Below are 13,763 nucleotides of genomic sequence, written 5' to 3' on the forward strand. Positions count from 1 at the left end.
ACAGTGGACTGACATCAGGATGGGCCGTTTATAGCAATGATCACGCCGCGACTTACTGCGGGAACCAAATTCCCTTTGCCGTTGGAATAGAGATATAGGGAGCTACCTTTGGATCGGGGAGGTTTACAGAACAGAATGGACGCCAGACTCTCACCGCTGCGAACTGGTCAGGTTTGGAGCAGTCTGGTCGGTCAGTCTCGTCTTGCATAACTGAAGTGTCGGTGATCTGCGAGGGTTGTTTTCTGGGCCAACCAGCAACTCTTTATGCACGAGCAAATTAATCGGTGGCACATTTGCTACAGGGAGTTGAGAGTAAATATTTATTCATTCTCAACTCCCTTGACCTAAAGCTATACATGATCTATGTGATTCAAAACGTCGGGCAAAGTAAATAGATGAGAGACAAGGAGAGCGATAGAGTCCATGCAGTAGCGGGATAAGCGAAAAAAGCTTAAAATTGTTTCCATCACACCTGCCCAATAGGTACACCCCAGTATCGCGAGCAATCCCTAGAATTCTTCGCAACTCGCTCAAAACCCCAAATCATTAAAAATGACAAAATGAAGGTGTTGATGACAGCTTCGTATGACAAGAGTGGGATTCGAACCCACGCCTATTACTAGACTAGCACCTGAAGCTAGCGCCTTAGACCGCTCGGCCATCTTGCCGTTGTGTGATTGTTGTAGATGATGCCCTAGGTGGAGACTATAGTTGAAGTCGGTAGTGGACCACGACGAACTCGGTGTAGTCATGGAAGTTAGCGGTATCTCTTCAGAAGACCGTCGCTTATACACCAGCACCGGAGTCTAGTCTAAAGGTCCGGATCAGCATTTGAAGAAAAACCGGAATCTCGCATGTACCTGTTGCCGCATCGTGAGGCAGGATATTGCTCGTCGCCTTCAAAATGATACCGTCGGATACCTGGGGGATGTGTGAGTCCGGGCTCGACGGTGCTGCAAGACCTTCAGTTGGTTGACACTATAGTGAGTGTGGTATCGACAATGGTATATGACGGTTCTTGTGTAGGACTCCTGCGCAGCCCATCTCGACGACAAGCCATTACTCTTGCCGAAAGTTCATGGGTCTTGGGCGGTGGCTGATGGACTATCAGATAGTTAGGCAGAAATTCACGCTCGAATGTGCCCCGTCGTCCGCTGTAGAGAGAGATATAAGTAGTGGCGTTGCGCAACCTGGCGTGTTGATATTTAAAGGCAACCTCAGAGCTCAGCTGGCGTGTAAGTCAGAGTGGACTGGCCTCCACGTCGTGAATGAGGGTATTCATGCTGTATACCAGGACTGGATACTGTCTTACATCGACGGAGTCTTTTAACTCGACTGTCGGGCCAAAAATATTCCATGGCTTTTGTCGCAAAATCCCAGACGGTGTTTTGGAGATTATGGTGCTGATCAGAGCCAAGTTTAAGGGAATCCCACGTTGACGACTGCAGTATAACGGCAGCACATACCGCATCTCATCGAACAGGGCCATATCATCGTTAATGTATGCCTGTCTCTCAAGCGCAGCGGTAATTACTAGGCGACTCTTCTCACGATGACTTCGTTGTCTTTCAGTATCGTAAAATATTGAGAAGAAATGTCGGAATCCGGAGCATACCGCAAAGCTGGATGACGAAGTAGCCGCAAGTCGCTGTAGTCCTGCCCGGGCACTGAACCCGCAGTCTCAAAGTTTGCAAGGGGGGCAGGAGTTTCGTCTCTTGACTGATCTCAGAGTGCAGCTCAGCAAAGGCTTTTCGGCCTTCACCACGCAGTAGAAACTTTTAAGGAAGGTGCTCGAGTTGGTCAAATGATTTGTAGTAGCAAATTAAGAAATCCATACCCGTGGTATTTTTTTATACCATTGGAACATGGAGTTGATTACCGCAGAGAGTTCTGCGCTGGACGTTTTGTCTACGCAACAGGCGTCATATGAATTTTTTTTTTTTTTAGAGAAGTCGGCTTTTTGACAGACATGGCCATCCAAGTCCCTAAACTCTGGAAAGGAAACTTCCTCGTTGGCTCATTTCTGTGGGTGAATTGCGTAAGGGAAGTCCGGCTCGATGAACCCTTCTTGCTGAAGTGTGCCGACGATGATGAGCCACATGACCCTAACAATGCAGGGCAAAAGAGATGATGGGCAGCGAAGCAACCGCAAAGCAGAAATGAAGCCATAGACAAAGGAGATGAAATACAAAATGGCAGAGACAGCGCTATCCTCCTTTGCATTGCCAGAATTGATACACGGTTGAAGCTGTTGTCAAGTGCATATGTGGGCAGGGGCCAAGAGACGAATGATCAGAAGTAAGGTGGTGCGAGCAAAAACGGGGTAAGGCTGATTGGCTACAATATGGCCTTTCCTCACGAGAAAGTAGATAAAATTGATGAATAGCAACGGTGATCAGTCAGGCAGCACACAGCTGAGGTTTCGGTATCGGCGTCCGAGGCAAGTGCATATGTAAATATCCAATTTTATGCGGAGAGCCGGCATTGTTTCTGAGACACGATGACCAGGACAGGATTTTGACGGTGCCCATTGCTGAAGTTCCAGTCGTTTCCAAATGCAAAAAAATTGCGAGCATTAGATGGCGAAGGAGATAGCTAACTCATTGACATCCAAATATTGAAGGGAGACAGACCCAAGGCAACGGCAGGCAGCGTTAAAGGACGTTAGCACTGTCAATGACGGTTGTGAAGCGGGCGAAACTGTGCAATCTCACGTCGCGGCGGCCTTTGGGCCCAGCCATCTGGTGGGTGTTCCCCCCCACACAAGCCCGGCGGTGCCAGAACGTGCGCTCCCTCCCAGAGGCTAAGACCAGGTTGGGGTTGGTTGAGGAACGCACGGGCAATGGCCAAAAGCTTACTGCGACAGACCAGGGGTGGAGGTGAAAATGGCAGTTGGGAGGGTGGGCGGCAGGGAAACACCCGAAGCACGAAAGCACGAACCGATGGGCCTACCGGCTCGCACCTACGCTCGCTGCCCTCCCATTCGGGGGAACCCAGACATGCAGATTCCGAGCAGCGCCATCGACCAGCCACCGGCGACCAGCAACCAGCAGCAACCACACAGCAGCACCACACGCACACACACGTTGACACGGCACCACTCACGACAGAAACAGCAACGGTTGCCGCCGCTGGTGCTGCTGCTCGCGGCGACCGAGCTTAATAATTAGTCTGAGTCTGAGACTGGGGTGCCCGCACCCGCACCCGCAAACCGCACCGCAAAATGCTGCAGCACCGCAGGACATCTGCATCGCATCAGCCCCCCCTGGTCCCGGCTGAAGCTCTGGCCATCGCCGCCTGTGATTGGTTCCTCCCGAGGACGTCCTCTTGAACCTCCTGTTTACCTCTCATATTCCCTCGACTCCCGTAGCCCCCTCCCATCTACTGGATTTTCACCATATTTTCCCATCGCATCTGGATCGCATCATCAGCGCAACACCAGTGTCCAAGTCGCACTTGCTTAGCGATCCCACTTATATCCTTGTATCTTACTCCCGTTGCCCGTAGACACCATGCCTGTCGAGCTCCGCAAGCGCAAAGCCCCCGAGCCGGCTCCAGCTCCGGCTCCCAAGAAGGCCTCGTCCAAGGTCTCCAAGGCGACCACCAAGGCCAAGTCCGCTGTCAAGGGCAAGGCCGGGAAGGCCGCCGAGAAGCCTGCTGAGAAGGCTATCGAGGAACCCGTTGAGAAGCCCGCCGCTGCCAATGGCTCCGACAAGAAGGTCAAGGCGGTTAAGGGCGAGATAGTTGACCTCGAAGGCTTCGGCGGCGAGATCGAGACCAACGATGGCGAGAAGACAACCCTGAAGGAGCTTGTCGACAAGAGCAAGGCTGGCGTTGTCTTGTTCACCTACCCCAAGGCCTCGACTCCTGGATGTGAGTGTCTCTGCAGCGACATGTGCTTGGTAATATTCTTTTTTGGAAGCAACCGTGCTAACCTGAACGTGGTATCCAGGCACCAAGCAAGCCTGTCTCTTCCGGGACTCTTACGAGCCGCTTACCAAGACCGGCTTCGCCATCTACGGCCTGTCCACGGACTCGCCCAAGGCTAATACCACCTTCAAGGACAAGCAGAAGCTGCCCTACCCGCTCCTCTGCGATCCTAAGTCTACCCTGATCGGTGCCATTGGCTTGAAGAAGCCGCCCAAGAGCACCCAGCGCGGCGTCTTTGTGGTTGATAAGGCAGGCAAGGTCCTCATTGCCGAGCCCGGCAGCCCTGCTGGCACCGTCGAGGTCGTGACGGCGCTGATTGAGGGCGGCAGTGTCGACGCGGCTGCTGAAGGCGTTGCCGAAGCCGCATCTGCTGATGCCAAAGAGGAGGAGCCCGCCAATGGCGAGTCAAAGACTGATGAGGAGAAGAAGGAAGACGCTGCCGATGAGGCCGAGAAGAAGGATGAGAAGAAGGACGAGTAATTATAGTGCTGCTTTGTAAGTATATTATATGGTGGAATTTTTGTTTACAGCTGGAGGGACTGGACGCTTTTTTCTTTTTTTTTTCTTTTTTGCACCCGTAGCTGGGAATTGACTGATTGGCGTTGGTCTCGTGCCGTCCCAAAAACTCCTCTTCTAACTGAAATGAGACCGTCGTGATGCACATCTTCGTAGCGCATCGAATGTCATCTTCAACTCAGTAACGAGGTAATAAACGCCATGATGCGGGTTTGTGAGGGAATGTAAAGTGGATACCTTGTCTAAAAGTCGGTTGCAAATTGAAGCACGGCTATTGCTTCGACCGGCAAAATCTCGGCTATTTATCCGTGCCAGAAACTGGAGCACCCTCGATGATCCAGGCGCGGAACGCTCACATCCAACTTCAGGTCCATCGAACCGTTGCCAATCGAACACCAACCCTACCCCCCCACCGTCCACGACGTCGCCAAGATGGCCTCAAAGGCAATTGCGAAGGCTACGGCAGGCGGCCTTGTGGAGCTTTCCAAGGTACGATTCGATGCGCGCTCAATTGGCGTTAATCCTGCTTGCTCGCAACGAAGCAAGCAAACCGTCATCATCAAATCTCCAGCGAAGCGGATGAAATGCTTGCTTCTCGGCATTGGCCCAGATGCTAATATGATGCTCTCTTCCTCCAGAAACACACCCTCCAGTCCACGGGAATCTGGGAACGCATCCGCAGCTCCCTCGCCATCGACCCCAATCGCTCCTCCGGTGTCCCCTTGAACCCGACCTTCCGTTACCCGGCCCCGGGTTCCCTCGACCCCCTCAGTTTCGACGACCCCGTCACCCTCCCCGCTGGTGATATCGCCGATAACCCGTACTGGAAGCGCGATGCCCGCCGCAACTACCCCGCCCTGAGCGTCGTCAACCAGGCCGATGTCGTTGGTCTGCTGTCCGTCGGCTCTGCCGCGAACCCTAGAGTCGAGCTCATCGGCGAGGCCGGCGAGAAGCAGCTCGTGGCGACCAAGGAGGAGGCCGCTGCCACGGGACTGGCTCCCTACCTTGAGAAGAACGCTGCCAAGGCCGTTGAGGCGAGCAAAGAGACGCTGTTCGTCAACGGCCTGCCGCCGACCCCTAGCGGCCAAGACCTGAAGAGCGGAGCGTGGAATGTGCACAAGTACGAGGTCGCCGAGGAGCAGTCCTACGGCGAGGGGTAAGTTTTCTTGTGTGGTGATTTTGATGTTGTGGGTAATTATGTTGCTAACATGATGTGTTGTAGTTACCCTTGCAGGACGTTTGCATGAGCAAGTGGAATGGGGTTTCTGTGATAGGGCGAATGTAAATATGAAGGACACTAGATTCCATTAAACGGTTGATTTTTTTCTCGAGACTCTCATCCTCGGCTTTTATATTAAAGGACTCTTTGCCTGCTACGTCTTTGCTTTTCACTCGTAGCACATCTCAGCCTCTTCTCGTGCCTTCGTTAAATCGAACCAAGGATCCTTGACAAACACCGCCCATGTCGTACCGAAACCCAAGAAACTAATCAAATCTCCTTCGCCTCCGCAACCTTGGGCTCGGCTGACTCGTTGAAAGAGGCCTCGCCTGTCGCCCGCTCAATAAGCTTCACTTTGCCCTGCGCCCTCTTGAGCCTGTCATCAAAGTCGTTGACGGCGTCGTCGCTATTCTCCTTGGCCAGTGTATCGGGCTCGACCAGCGCAAAGGCCGCGGTGACGTTCTTTTCCAGTCTCGCATTCGGGGCAAGTGGTGGTAGGGAGAACGCCTTCTGCTCTGGTGTTTCCGTTGATTCTTGTGGTTGTTGATTAATAGTGCCGGATGAAGAGGTGGAATTTGAAGGCTGTGTGGCGCCCTTTTGATGCAAGGAAAGCCTATTGGCCCACACGACGGAGCGGCCGTGTATCCTGCTGCTCTCAAAGAACTTTTCATAACCCTTGGCAAGGCCGACGGAGCGACCCTCAATCTTGCCAGCCTGGATGCCGTCTTCGGTGCCTTGTCTGAAACCCTCGGCGAAGAACTGGTCCTCAAGCGTGAGGACGTCGTCGAAGGGGTCTGAGGCCATATTTATGTGTGAATGCTGTGATAAAGTAGTGGTATTTCTCTCCTTCTCCTTCTTAATGTGTTTCCCTTCTTTTCTCAAAGTTTTCCTACTGTAAGTGTGATGAGTGCAGAGTTGGGTGAAGCTGGTGGAGGGGTGATTTGAAATGGTAGCGGGGCGAAAATGTGACTTTGACTCAGCGGCTTTTTTACTAGTGTTTTATTTTTATTTCTAATAACCATCTTCCAGACTCAACTCAACATATTGTGAAATAGCATGCAACAAGACAATTCTAGTTTTATGGCTGTAGCTAGTTTTCACATTAAAGAACTTGAATTCGAAGCAACATTGACAAGGGGGGGAGCTCTCATCCAAGTGGATTGACATTGAATTCTTTAAGTCTATCTCACAAATACCCTGAAACAAAAATACTCATCATTCATCATCGTCAAATAACGTTCTACTGCATGCCAAACAGCATGCCGCCGTTGGCGCAGACAACCTGGCCTGTACACCAAGCCGACTCCGCCGAGACAAGCATGCCCACAATACCAGCAATTTCCCCAACATAAGCAGGACGGCCGCCGGCTTCCTCGGCCTCCTCAACAAGCTCATCCGAGTCAATGCCCTTGCGAGCCTTCATGAGCGGCGCATGCTCAATGAAACCCTTGATGAAGCGCTTGAACTCGGGCGTGTTACCCGCGTACATCTCCGTCAGGACCGGGCCGGGGTTCACGGCATTAACCGTGGCGTTCTCGCTGAGCTCGCGGGCCCAGGTGCGCGTCATGGCCTCAAGGGCGGCCTTTGTGCCGCCGTAGACACTCTGCTCGGGGAAGCCCGTCGAGGAGCTGACGGAGGACATGTTGACGATGCGGCCGCTTCTGTCCTGGGGCAGGTACGGCTGCACAGCCTGCGTGAGCAGTAGCGGACCGAGGACGTTGACGCGGTAGGAGATGTCAAATTGCTCGATGGTCACGGCGGGGAGGAGGTTGTTGTGAGCGACGCCGGCATTGTTGATAAGAATGTCGATCTGGAACTTGCCGCCGTTGAGCTGTTCAAAGTGGGCCTTGGCGGTTGAGACGAGGGACTTGGGCCCCTCGGGGGTGCCCACGTCGGCTTGCACGGGCAGGGTCTGGATGTTATGCTTAGTCTCCAGGTCCTTAGCCAGCTGCTCGGCTGAGGACTTTGAGGAGGCAGAGGTGTAGCCCAGGATGAGGTTGCAGCCCTTTGAGGCGAGGTTCTCGGCGATAGCGACACCGATGCCTAGAGCGGGTGTCGTTAGGTAATGTTCACAATCTTCATTATTGGAACTGGTGTTTCCTTACCTCGAGAGGCGCCGGTCACGATTCCGAGCTTGCCTTCCAGGGAACGAGCCATTGTGTGCTTGTTCTATGTGGACTCTTTGCTAAGCTTGAACACGCTCAAGAGGGAATCCTTAGGTAGACAGATTGAACTATATTTTCAGTTTGGAGGGAATGAAAAGCGAGAGGGCACGGAGGAAGAAAAGTTCACAGCACGAGGAAGGAGGAAGAGGGAAGGGGCCCTCTAGGTGTTATAACTACACACGCAACCGCTTGAGAACTGGAACCCTGGAAAGTATTATCCCGAATTGGCAAGTCTAGCAGCTCTCGTGACCCGGAGAATACTGTTGAGAGATGACGATTGCCGCCAATGGAACGCGACCTCGTGGCAGACTCTGGGAGACCTGGGTGTCTTGAGAGAAGCCTTCGGGTGTTCTGGGTGAGAACTACCCCGCTATCGCAGCTCCTGAGTGTCACAGCTAGGCAAATGTGCTGGAGTATTGCCCCGCGGTGGTGGACACCGTGGCGACGGCGCTGAAATGGGACCCCCCACGTCATTCTCCCGCGCCAATCCTGGGGCAGGGCTCGATGCGACCAGGGGGTGCTGTGCGGCCTTCTGGACCATCACCGAGGAGCGCTAGAACTTTCGGAGTCTGGAGCGTCGTTTGTGGTGGGCATCTAGTTGAGGAATTGCGGTGGGATACTCTCGAGTGTGGCAGAGCGCTTGATACACCCGTAGCTGCCACGGATGGCGAATATACGGATAGACAAAAGTGAAGTCTCGTATGATTGAGACATCAGAAGGACGTGGCAAGTTGACAAGGCTTGGTCCTGGCTGAGATCCAGCCACTGTAGATAACGACCTTACCAGCTTACTACATGCTGTTTGCCAGGCAGGGGCCATGTCTCCTTGCACGTTATGGAAAGATTGCAGTTGGGGATATCATTCTCAAATTGACGATACACCCACGTGAGACCACCATACTATCGCGTAGCGTTCGAAGCTTTAACTGAGACCTTCCCAGTGACTGTAACGGGTAAGACAAAATACCTCGGTAGTTGTGGGATCCGTTTCAGGGGAATGTCTTTTCAGGCGAAGTTGTCCAGCCTTGCCTTCAACTGGGAGCAGCTAGTCAACGCTGTTGCTAGAACTCAGGTGATGTGCTAGGAGTTGCCAAAACGGAAAATGCAGCATAGCCAATCAGTTAGCAGAAAACGAGGACCAACCCCGTTCAAGTGCTCGAATGAGTTGTTGATGGAGGCAGACCATTCTGTTCAAGTATTCGCTTGATTCGTAGAGAATAGCAGTAGTTAGTTGGAAAATGCCGGATCCCGATACACAGAGCATATTGGCAATAAATGGACTTGGACCAGTGGAAATACATACTGTACACTACCTGTAGAAGCTTCACTGTAAGCTCTCCAAATCGCAATTGGCGGGGCAGTTTTGAGCGACCCTCGGAGCCTTGTGCGGCGGTGGTGGGGTCCCGGCAGCGACCTCATGCTTCCAACGACCAGGGTCTGTCTAAAAGTCTACCTCCCCTCTCCAGTACCTCTCACCACCAAATCCCAACCCACACACCCCTCCTCTTTCAGCCTTGCGCGCGCAGCCACCACACCGGGCACCTCGCCAGTCCAGGTCAAGCTATATACCCAGCCTCGTACCTCGTCGTCGCTTTCGAGCCTTTTTCCCCCTACCCGATCTCCCCCGAGAAATCCGCCCGTTCGCCCACCATGGATATCCGCCTGCTCAAGCCCGCCGACCTCCCCCTCATACAGCATGCCAACCTCGAGAACCTGCCCGAGAATTACTTTCTCAAGTACTACCTCTACCACGCCCTATCGTGGCCGCAGCTCAGCTATGTCGCCGTCGATGTTTCGCGCCCCAAGCGCAACAACTACGACTACCCCAAGATCGTCGGCTATGTCCTGGCCAAGATGGAGGAGGAGCCTGCCGATGGCGTGCAGCACGGCCACATCACCAGTATCAGCGTTATGCGCACCCATCGCCGCCTGGGTATCGCCGAGAAGCTGATGCGCCAAAGTCGTATGTCTGCCCGCCTCATAGTCTATCGGGCCTCGTGCTCTCAACTAGGACCCCCAACTTCCAGCTTCCGCATAACTGACTCTGGACACCTACAGAATTGGCCATGGTCGAGACCTTTGGCGCCCAATACGTCTCTCTCCACGTCCGTGTCTCCAACCAGGCTGCCATTCACCTCTACCGCAACACTCTAGGCTTCAAGACGGAAAAGACCGAGAACAAGTACTATGCCGACGGCGAGGACGCCTTCTGCATGAAGCTCGACTTGAGCTACATTCGCGAGCAGATCCAGGACGAGCGCGACCGCGAGGAGGAAGGCGAGGCCGTCGACGAGGGTGATGCTGCCGGTGACGTCGGTCGCGACCCCAACGCCACCGCTGCCGCGGACAAGAAGCGCAAGGTCAAGGTTGGCCGCGGTTTGGGCGTCGGTGAGCTGGTCGAGAAGAACGAGAGCAAGAACTAGGGGTCTGGCTCTCCGTATCAGACGGCTAGGGGCTGGCTGGAGCAGAGTGAGCAACGTGAAAGTACTGTTGAGAGCGGCGCACCAGACGGCCAAGCGGGCACTGAAAATACTGCAGCAGATGATGGAAGGGGAAAAGGGTGTTGACGGCATTTGATGGGCTGCCAATGTGGACCGCAGGTGGGAGAAGCTTCGTATTGCTCGCCGGGTGTCCGTATCTTTGGACCACGGGAGTCGTTTGGAAGAGCCAGGAGTAGTCTCTGAGAAGAGCGCAAGCGACACCAAGGAGCTCACAGTTGAAAGAAAAAGCAGCGCGTGTCTGTACGAACTTACGGAGAGGAGTTCAAAAGCCTCAAAAGATCATGATAGGATACGGCACATCATAGCACGGTAACCAAAAATAGACGAGGCATGGCGGTATCATATGGAAGCAAACAATTCCTCCAATTATTCTAGACATTATGTGTACTTGGCCAATTTCCGATTGTACTGTCTTACCATTCCCCGCCGGTTTTCCTATCTTCCGCTGCCAACTCCCTCGCAAATTCAGCATCCGCCTCGACCTTGAGCTTCTCCACGTTTTGTGATAAAGCATCAATCTCCTCTTCTAGTCGCTGCGCGGTTGGGTCGCTCCTCTCGCCCCTGCTGCAGCCGTCACGGCCACGACCACGACTGCCGCCACATCTGCCCCTTCCTGGATTACTGTCCCTGATCTCGTTCCTTACTCTGTCCAGTTCCTCGACCTTCAGGGCAATATCCCGTTCCATTTCTTCGACGGCGCGGAACAGATCCTGTGACGAAGGCGCCGCCTGCGTCGTCGCGGCGTCAGGGGTCCCATCGCCTTCAGTTGGCCACGCACCTGGAAGCCCGCTATTGAACGGTTCGCTTCCTCGGTTGAACCCACGAGCGGCCCCAAAACCGCGGCCCCAGCCCCTTCCGAGCCCCCGGCCCCAGGCAGCCGGGAACCCACCTTGTCCAAACCCTCTACCGGGACCCGGGCCCCAGTGAATGCTATTAGGGACAGGGACGCTCGGTTGCGGATGAGCATGCATCACAGGTGGCGGCGGGACATGCACACCTGGCGGTGGCATAAACGGGAACGGGACCCCCCAGGGGGACGGGGTCGGGCCGGAGCCGTGATGTTGATCCCCGCTTGAACCACCGGCACCTCTCCTAATCTCCCTCTGTTCTCTTCTCGTTCCTCTCTTCTCCCTCTTGCTTTCCCTCCTCTGCTCACGCCGTTCTCTCCGCTCCTCCTTTCGTCTTGCGCGCCTCTCCCGTCGCTTTTCTTTGCGTACCGCCCGCTGCTGGCGCTTGAGCTTGCGCCACTCCTGCGTCAGGGCTTTGAGCGCTGTCTTCAACGCCTTTTCTTCCTCGGCTGTGCGTGCTGTAGCGGCGGCGGCACCTGGGTTGCCCGAATTTCTCTGCTCGGTCGCTGCTGCGTGCGCAGAGCGAATTTCCTCACGGAGCTGTGTTATATCGGCCTTCGTTACGGGCTGATCGGGGTGCGAAAGCCAGGCTGTTATCCGCTGCTTGTAAATAGGTAGCTGGGAGGGGTAGAGTTCCTCATAGTCTGGTAGTGAGCCGACCGAGGAGGCCGAGGAGGTGGATGAGCTCGAGGAGGCAGAGGAGGAAGCCGAAAGGGAGCGTTGATCGGAGGGACGTCGGCTGGTTCGGCGACCGCGAGCTCCGCCGCCGTGGGCGCCTTGAAAGAAGGGGTGTTCGTGAGGCCCCGGGTGTGGTGCCGGCTGAGAATGAGGTGCTTGAGGGAAGTGACCGGGCCCGTATATTGGTCCAGGCCCCGGATTAGGAGCTGGATGTGGAGGCGGAGGGGCCCAGTTCGGGCCGACGTAGTGAGGTTGTGACCGCGGCGTGGTGTTGCTTCCGAATCTTATCCCGTTCTCATCCGCGATGAGGTTCCCCACCCGGATGCCGTTGCCGTCTGCTACGATGCGGTCTCCGATCGAGATACCCTCTGTCGTGACGGTGATGCCCCCGAAGCTCCAGCTCCGAGACTCTTGGGAACCAGTCTGGGGTTGTGCTGCTGGCGCCGGTCCTGGGGCGTGGGCACGTACGGGGAACGGCACGGGAGTAGGGCCGCCGCTTCCTCCCTCGGCGACTGCACGGCTTTCTGGGTTCCTATCGAACGACCGGTCCCAGGCGCCCGGCATGCGCAGGTCCTCTACATCGGGGTTAAGCCTGAGGACCACGCCCCTCGGACGGAAGAATCCGTCATTCCACTGCGCAATGACAGCGTCCGCATCCTCCCTCCTACGACCCGAGACAGCAGCGGCGGCAGCGGTGGCGGCAGCGGCCGCGGGGTCCGTATCCGGATCGGAGCGGATCTGGTCCAGCTGCGCTGAAGCGTGGCTGCTGCTTTTATTGCTGCTACCGGTCGACTCGGCAGCCGCGGTCGCGATGGCGTCTTCTTCGGCCTGTAGTTTGCGGCTGATGACGGCTTCATTCCGTGCGGCGGCATGGTGCGGGATCAGGCAATTTGTAAAGGTCGCCCAGTCTTGCTGTGTGATGTCGCGGGCGGCCCACGTTGGGGGGTAGGGAATATCATCTGGCGTCGAGGTCGGAGTTACGGTGAGGCCGTGAACGATTTGATCTCGCGGTGAGAGGGCTGGCGCAGGCCTGGACTCGAAGTATGTGGCCGCGAAGTCCGAATAAGCCGAGGACGGTGCTTGGGACGCAGCTTGCGAGTGGTTAGAGAGGTTGAGGCTGGCATTTGAGTCGTGGTGAAGGGGCGCGCCGCTGCCGCTGGTGCGGGGTGTCAAAGGCGGGGTGAAAATGACTTCGCTGTGAGATGAAGCGTGTGATGAGCCGCGCGAGGCGACGTCGTCGCCATGGTGAGATGGGACGTGTGGCGAATTTGAGGAGGGGTTTGAGTATATATCAGTCTCGGAGTAGGGCGGAGGGGGCACCTCGTCGAGGTCTGTCTGTCGCATGGCCATTCGTAGTGAGTTGATGTTTATGCAAGGCTAAGGATTGAGGGGTTGCGGATGATGTAGTTGCTGGGTGCGAATAGGTCCGTGATACCAGCCAACAATCTGGTGAGCTGGTATGCTTGGTGGAATTGAGCGACAATGGATAGTTTGAGAGAATAAGCTAGGGTAAGGAACGCAAGAAATCGCGGCACGGCGGCACATGGTAGATGAAGAAGTGTGGGATCATATGGCATTTGACAAGCTGGGCTGGGCTGGGCTAAACTCCGTTGACTCAATCCTCCCCCATCCTCCAATCCCATGCATGGCTCATGTTGTCCGTTAGCGAACCTTGCCAGCTCCCGTTCGCGTAGCCTTATGGCGTCCAATGCCTACCCGTCGAACCACAGTTCATCACTTGACAAAAGGGGACCCCGCTCGCGGGAGCCTAAACGGTGCGACCGAGCCCACGCCAGCCAAAGATAAGCATCAAGCTTGTTTAAGGGACCACCCCTGCGAATGGCGCAGCACCTGCGAGGTAAACGCGTTCTCGCAGCCCAACTTCCTAAGTCACCACTGAATGACC

General features: G+C 55.2%; 6 protein-coding genes across 6 annotated transcripts; 3 read left to right on the forward strand and 3 right to left on the reverse strand.

Annotated features, from left to right (window-relative positions):
- Positions 1 to 3,512: 3,512 nt before the first annotated feature.
- On the forward strand, positions 3,513 to 4,410 carry EsH8_V_000244 (thioredoxin peroxidase DOT5; the record flags this gene model as incomplete). Its single annotated transcript, XM_083272760.1, has 2 exons — positions 3,513 to 3,873; positions 3,953 to 4,410. 2 exons carry the CDS (start codon positions 3,513 to 3,515, stop codon positions 4,408 to 4,410), a joined length of 819 nt encoding a protein of 272 aa, XP_083125475.1.
- Positions 4,411 to 4,878: 468 nt separating this feature from the next.
- EsH8_V_000245 (uncharacterized protein) lies at positions 4,879 to 5,693 on the forward strand (the record flags this gene model as incomplete). Its single annotated transcript, XM_083272761.1, has 3 exons — positions 4,879 to 4,935; positions 5,085 to 5,602; positions 5,669 to 5,693. 3 exons carry the CDS (start codon positions 4,879 to 4,881, stop codon positions 5,691 to 5,693), a joined length of 600 nt encoding a protein of 199 aa, XP_083125476.1.
- Positions 5,694 to 5,935: 242 nt separating this feature from the next.
- EsH8_V_000246 (Yae1 family protein) lies at positions 5,936 to 6,469 on the reverse strand (the record flags this gene model as incomplete). Its single annotated transcript, XM_083272762.1, has 1 exon — positions 5,936 to 6,469. One exon carries the CDS (start codon positions 6,467 to 6,469, stop codon positions 5,936 to 5,938), a length of 534 nt encoding a protein of 177 aa, XP_083125477.1.
- Positions 6,470 to 6,905: 436 nt separating this feature from the next.
- EsH8_V_000247 (SDR family NAD(P)-dependent oxidoreductase) lies at positions 6,906 to 7,822 on the reverse strand (the record flags this gene model as incomplete). Its single annotated transcript, XM_083272763.1, has 2 exons — positions 6,906 to 7,708; positions 7,771 to 7,822. 2 exons carry the CDS (start codon positions 7,820 to 7,822, stop codon positions 6,906 to 6,908), a joined length of 855 nt encoding a protein of 284 aa, XP_083125478.1.
- A 1,658-nt stretch (positions 7,823 to 9,480) lies between these two features.
- EsH8_V_000248 (acyl-CoA N-acyltransferase) lies at positions 9,481 to 10,253 on the forward strand (the record flags this gene model as incomplete). Its single annotated transcript, XM_083272764.1, has 2 exons — positions 9,481 to 9,793; positions 9,889 to 10,253. 2 exons carry the CDS (start codon positions 9,481 to 9,483, stop codon positions 10,251 to 10,253), a joined length of 678 nt encoding a protein of 225 aa, XP_083125479.1.
- Positions 10,254 to 10,744: 491 nt separating this feature from the next.
- EsH8_V_000249 (uncharacterized protein) lies at positions 10,745 to 13,207 on the reverse strand (the record flags this gene model as incomplete). Its single annotated transcript, XM_083272765.1, has 1 exon — positions 10,745 to 13,207. One exon carries the CDS (start codon positions 13,205 to 13,207, stop codon positions 10,745 to 10,747), a length of 2,463 nt encoding a protein of 820 aa, XP_083125480.1.
- Positions 13,208 to 13,763: the final 556 nt, after the last annotated feature.

The sequence above is a fragment of the Colletotrichum jinshuiense genome, chromosome 5, assembly GCF_051148585.1.
Source record: "Colletotrichum jinshuiense chromosome 5, complete sequence".
NCBI classification, from domain to species: domain Eukaryota; kingdom Fungi; phylum Ascomycota; class Sordariomycetes; order Glomerellales; family Glomerellaceae; genus Colletotrichum; species Colletotrichum jinshuiense.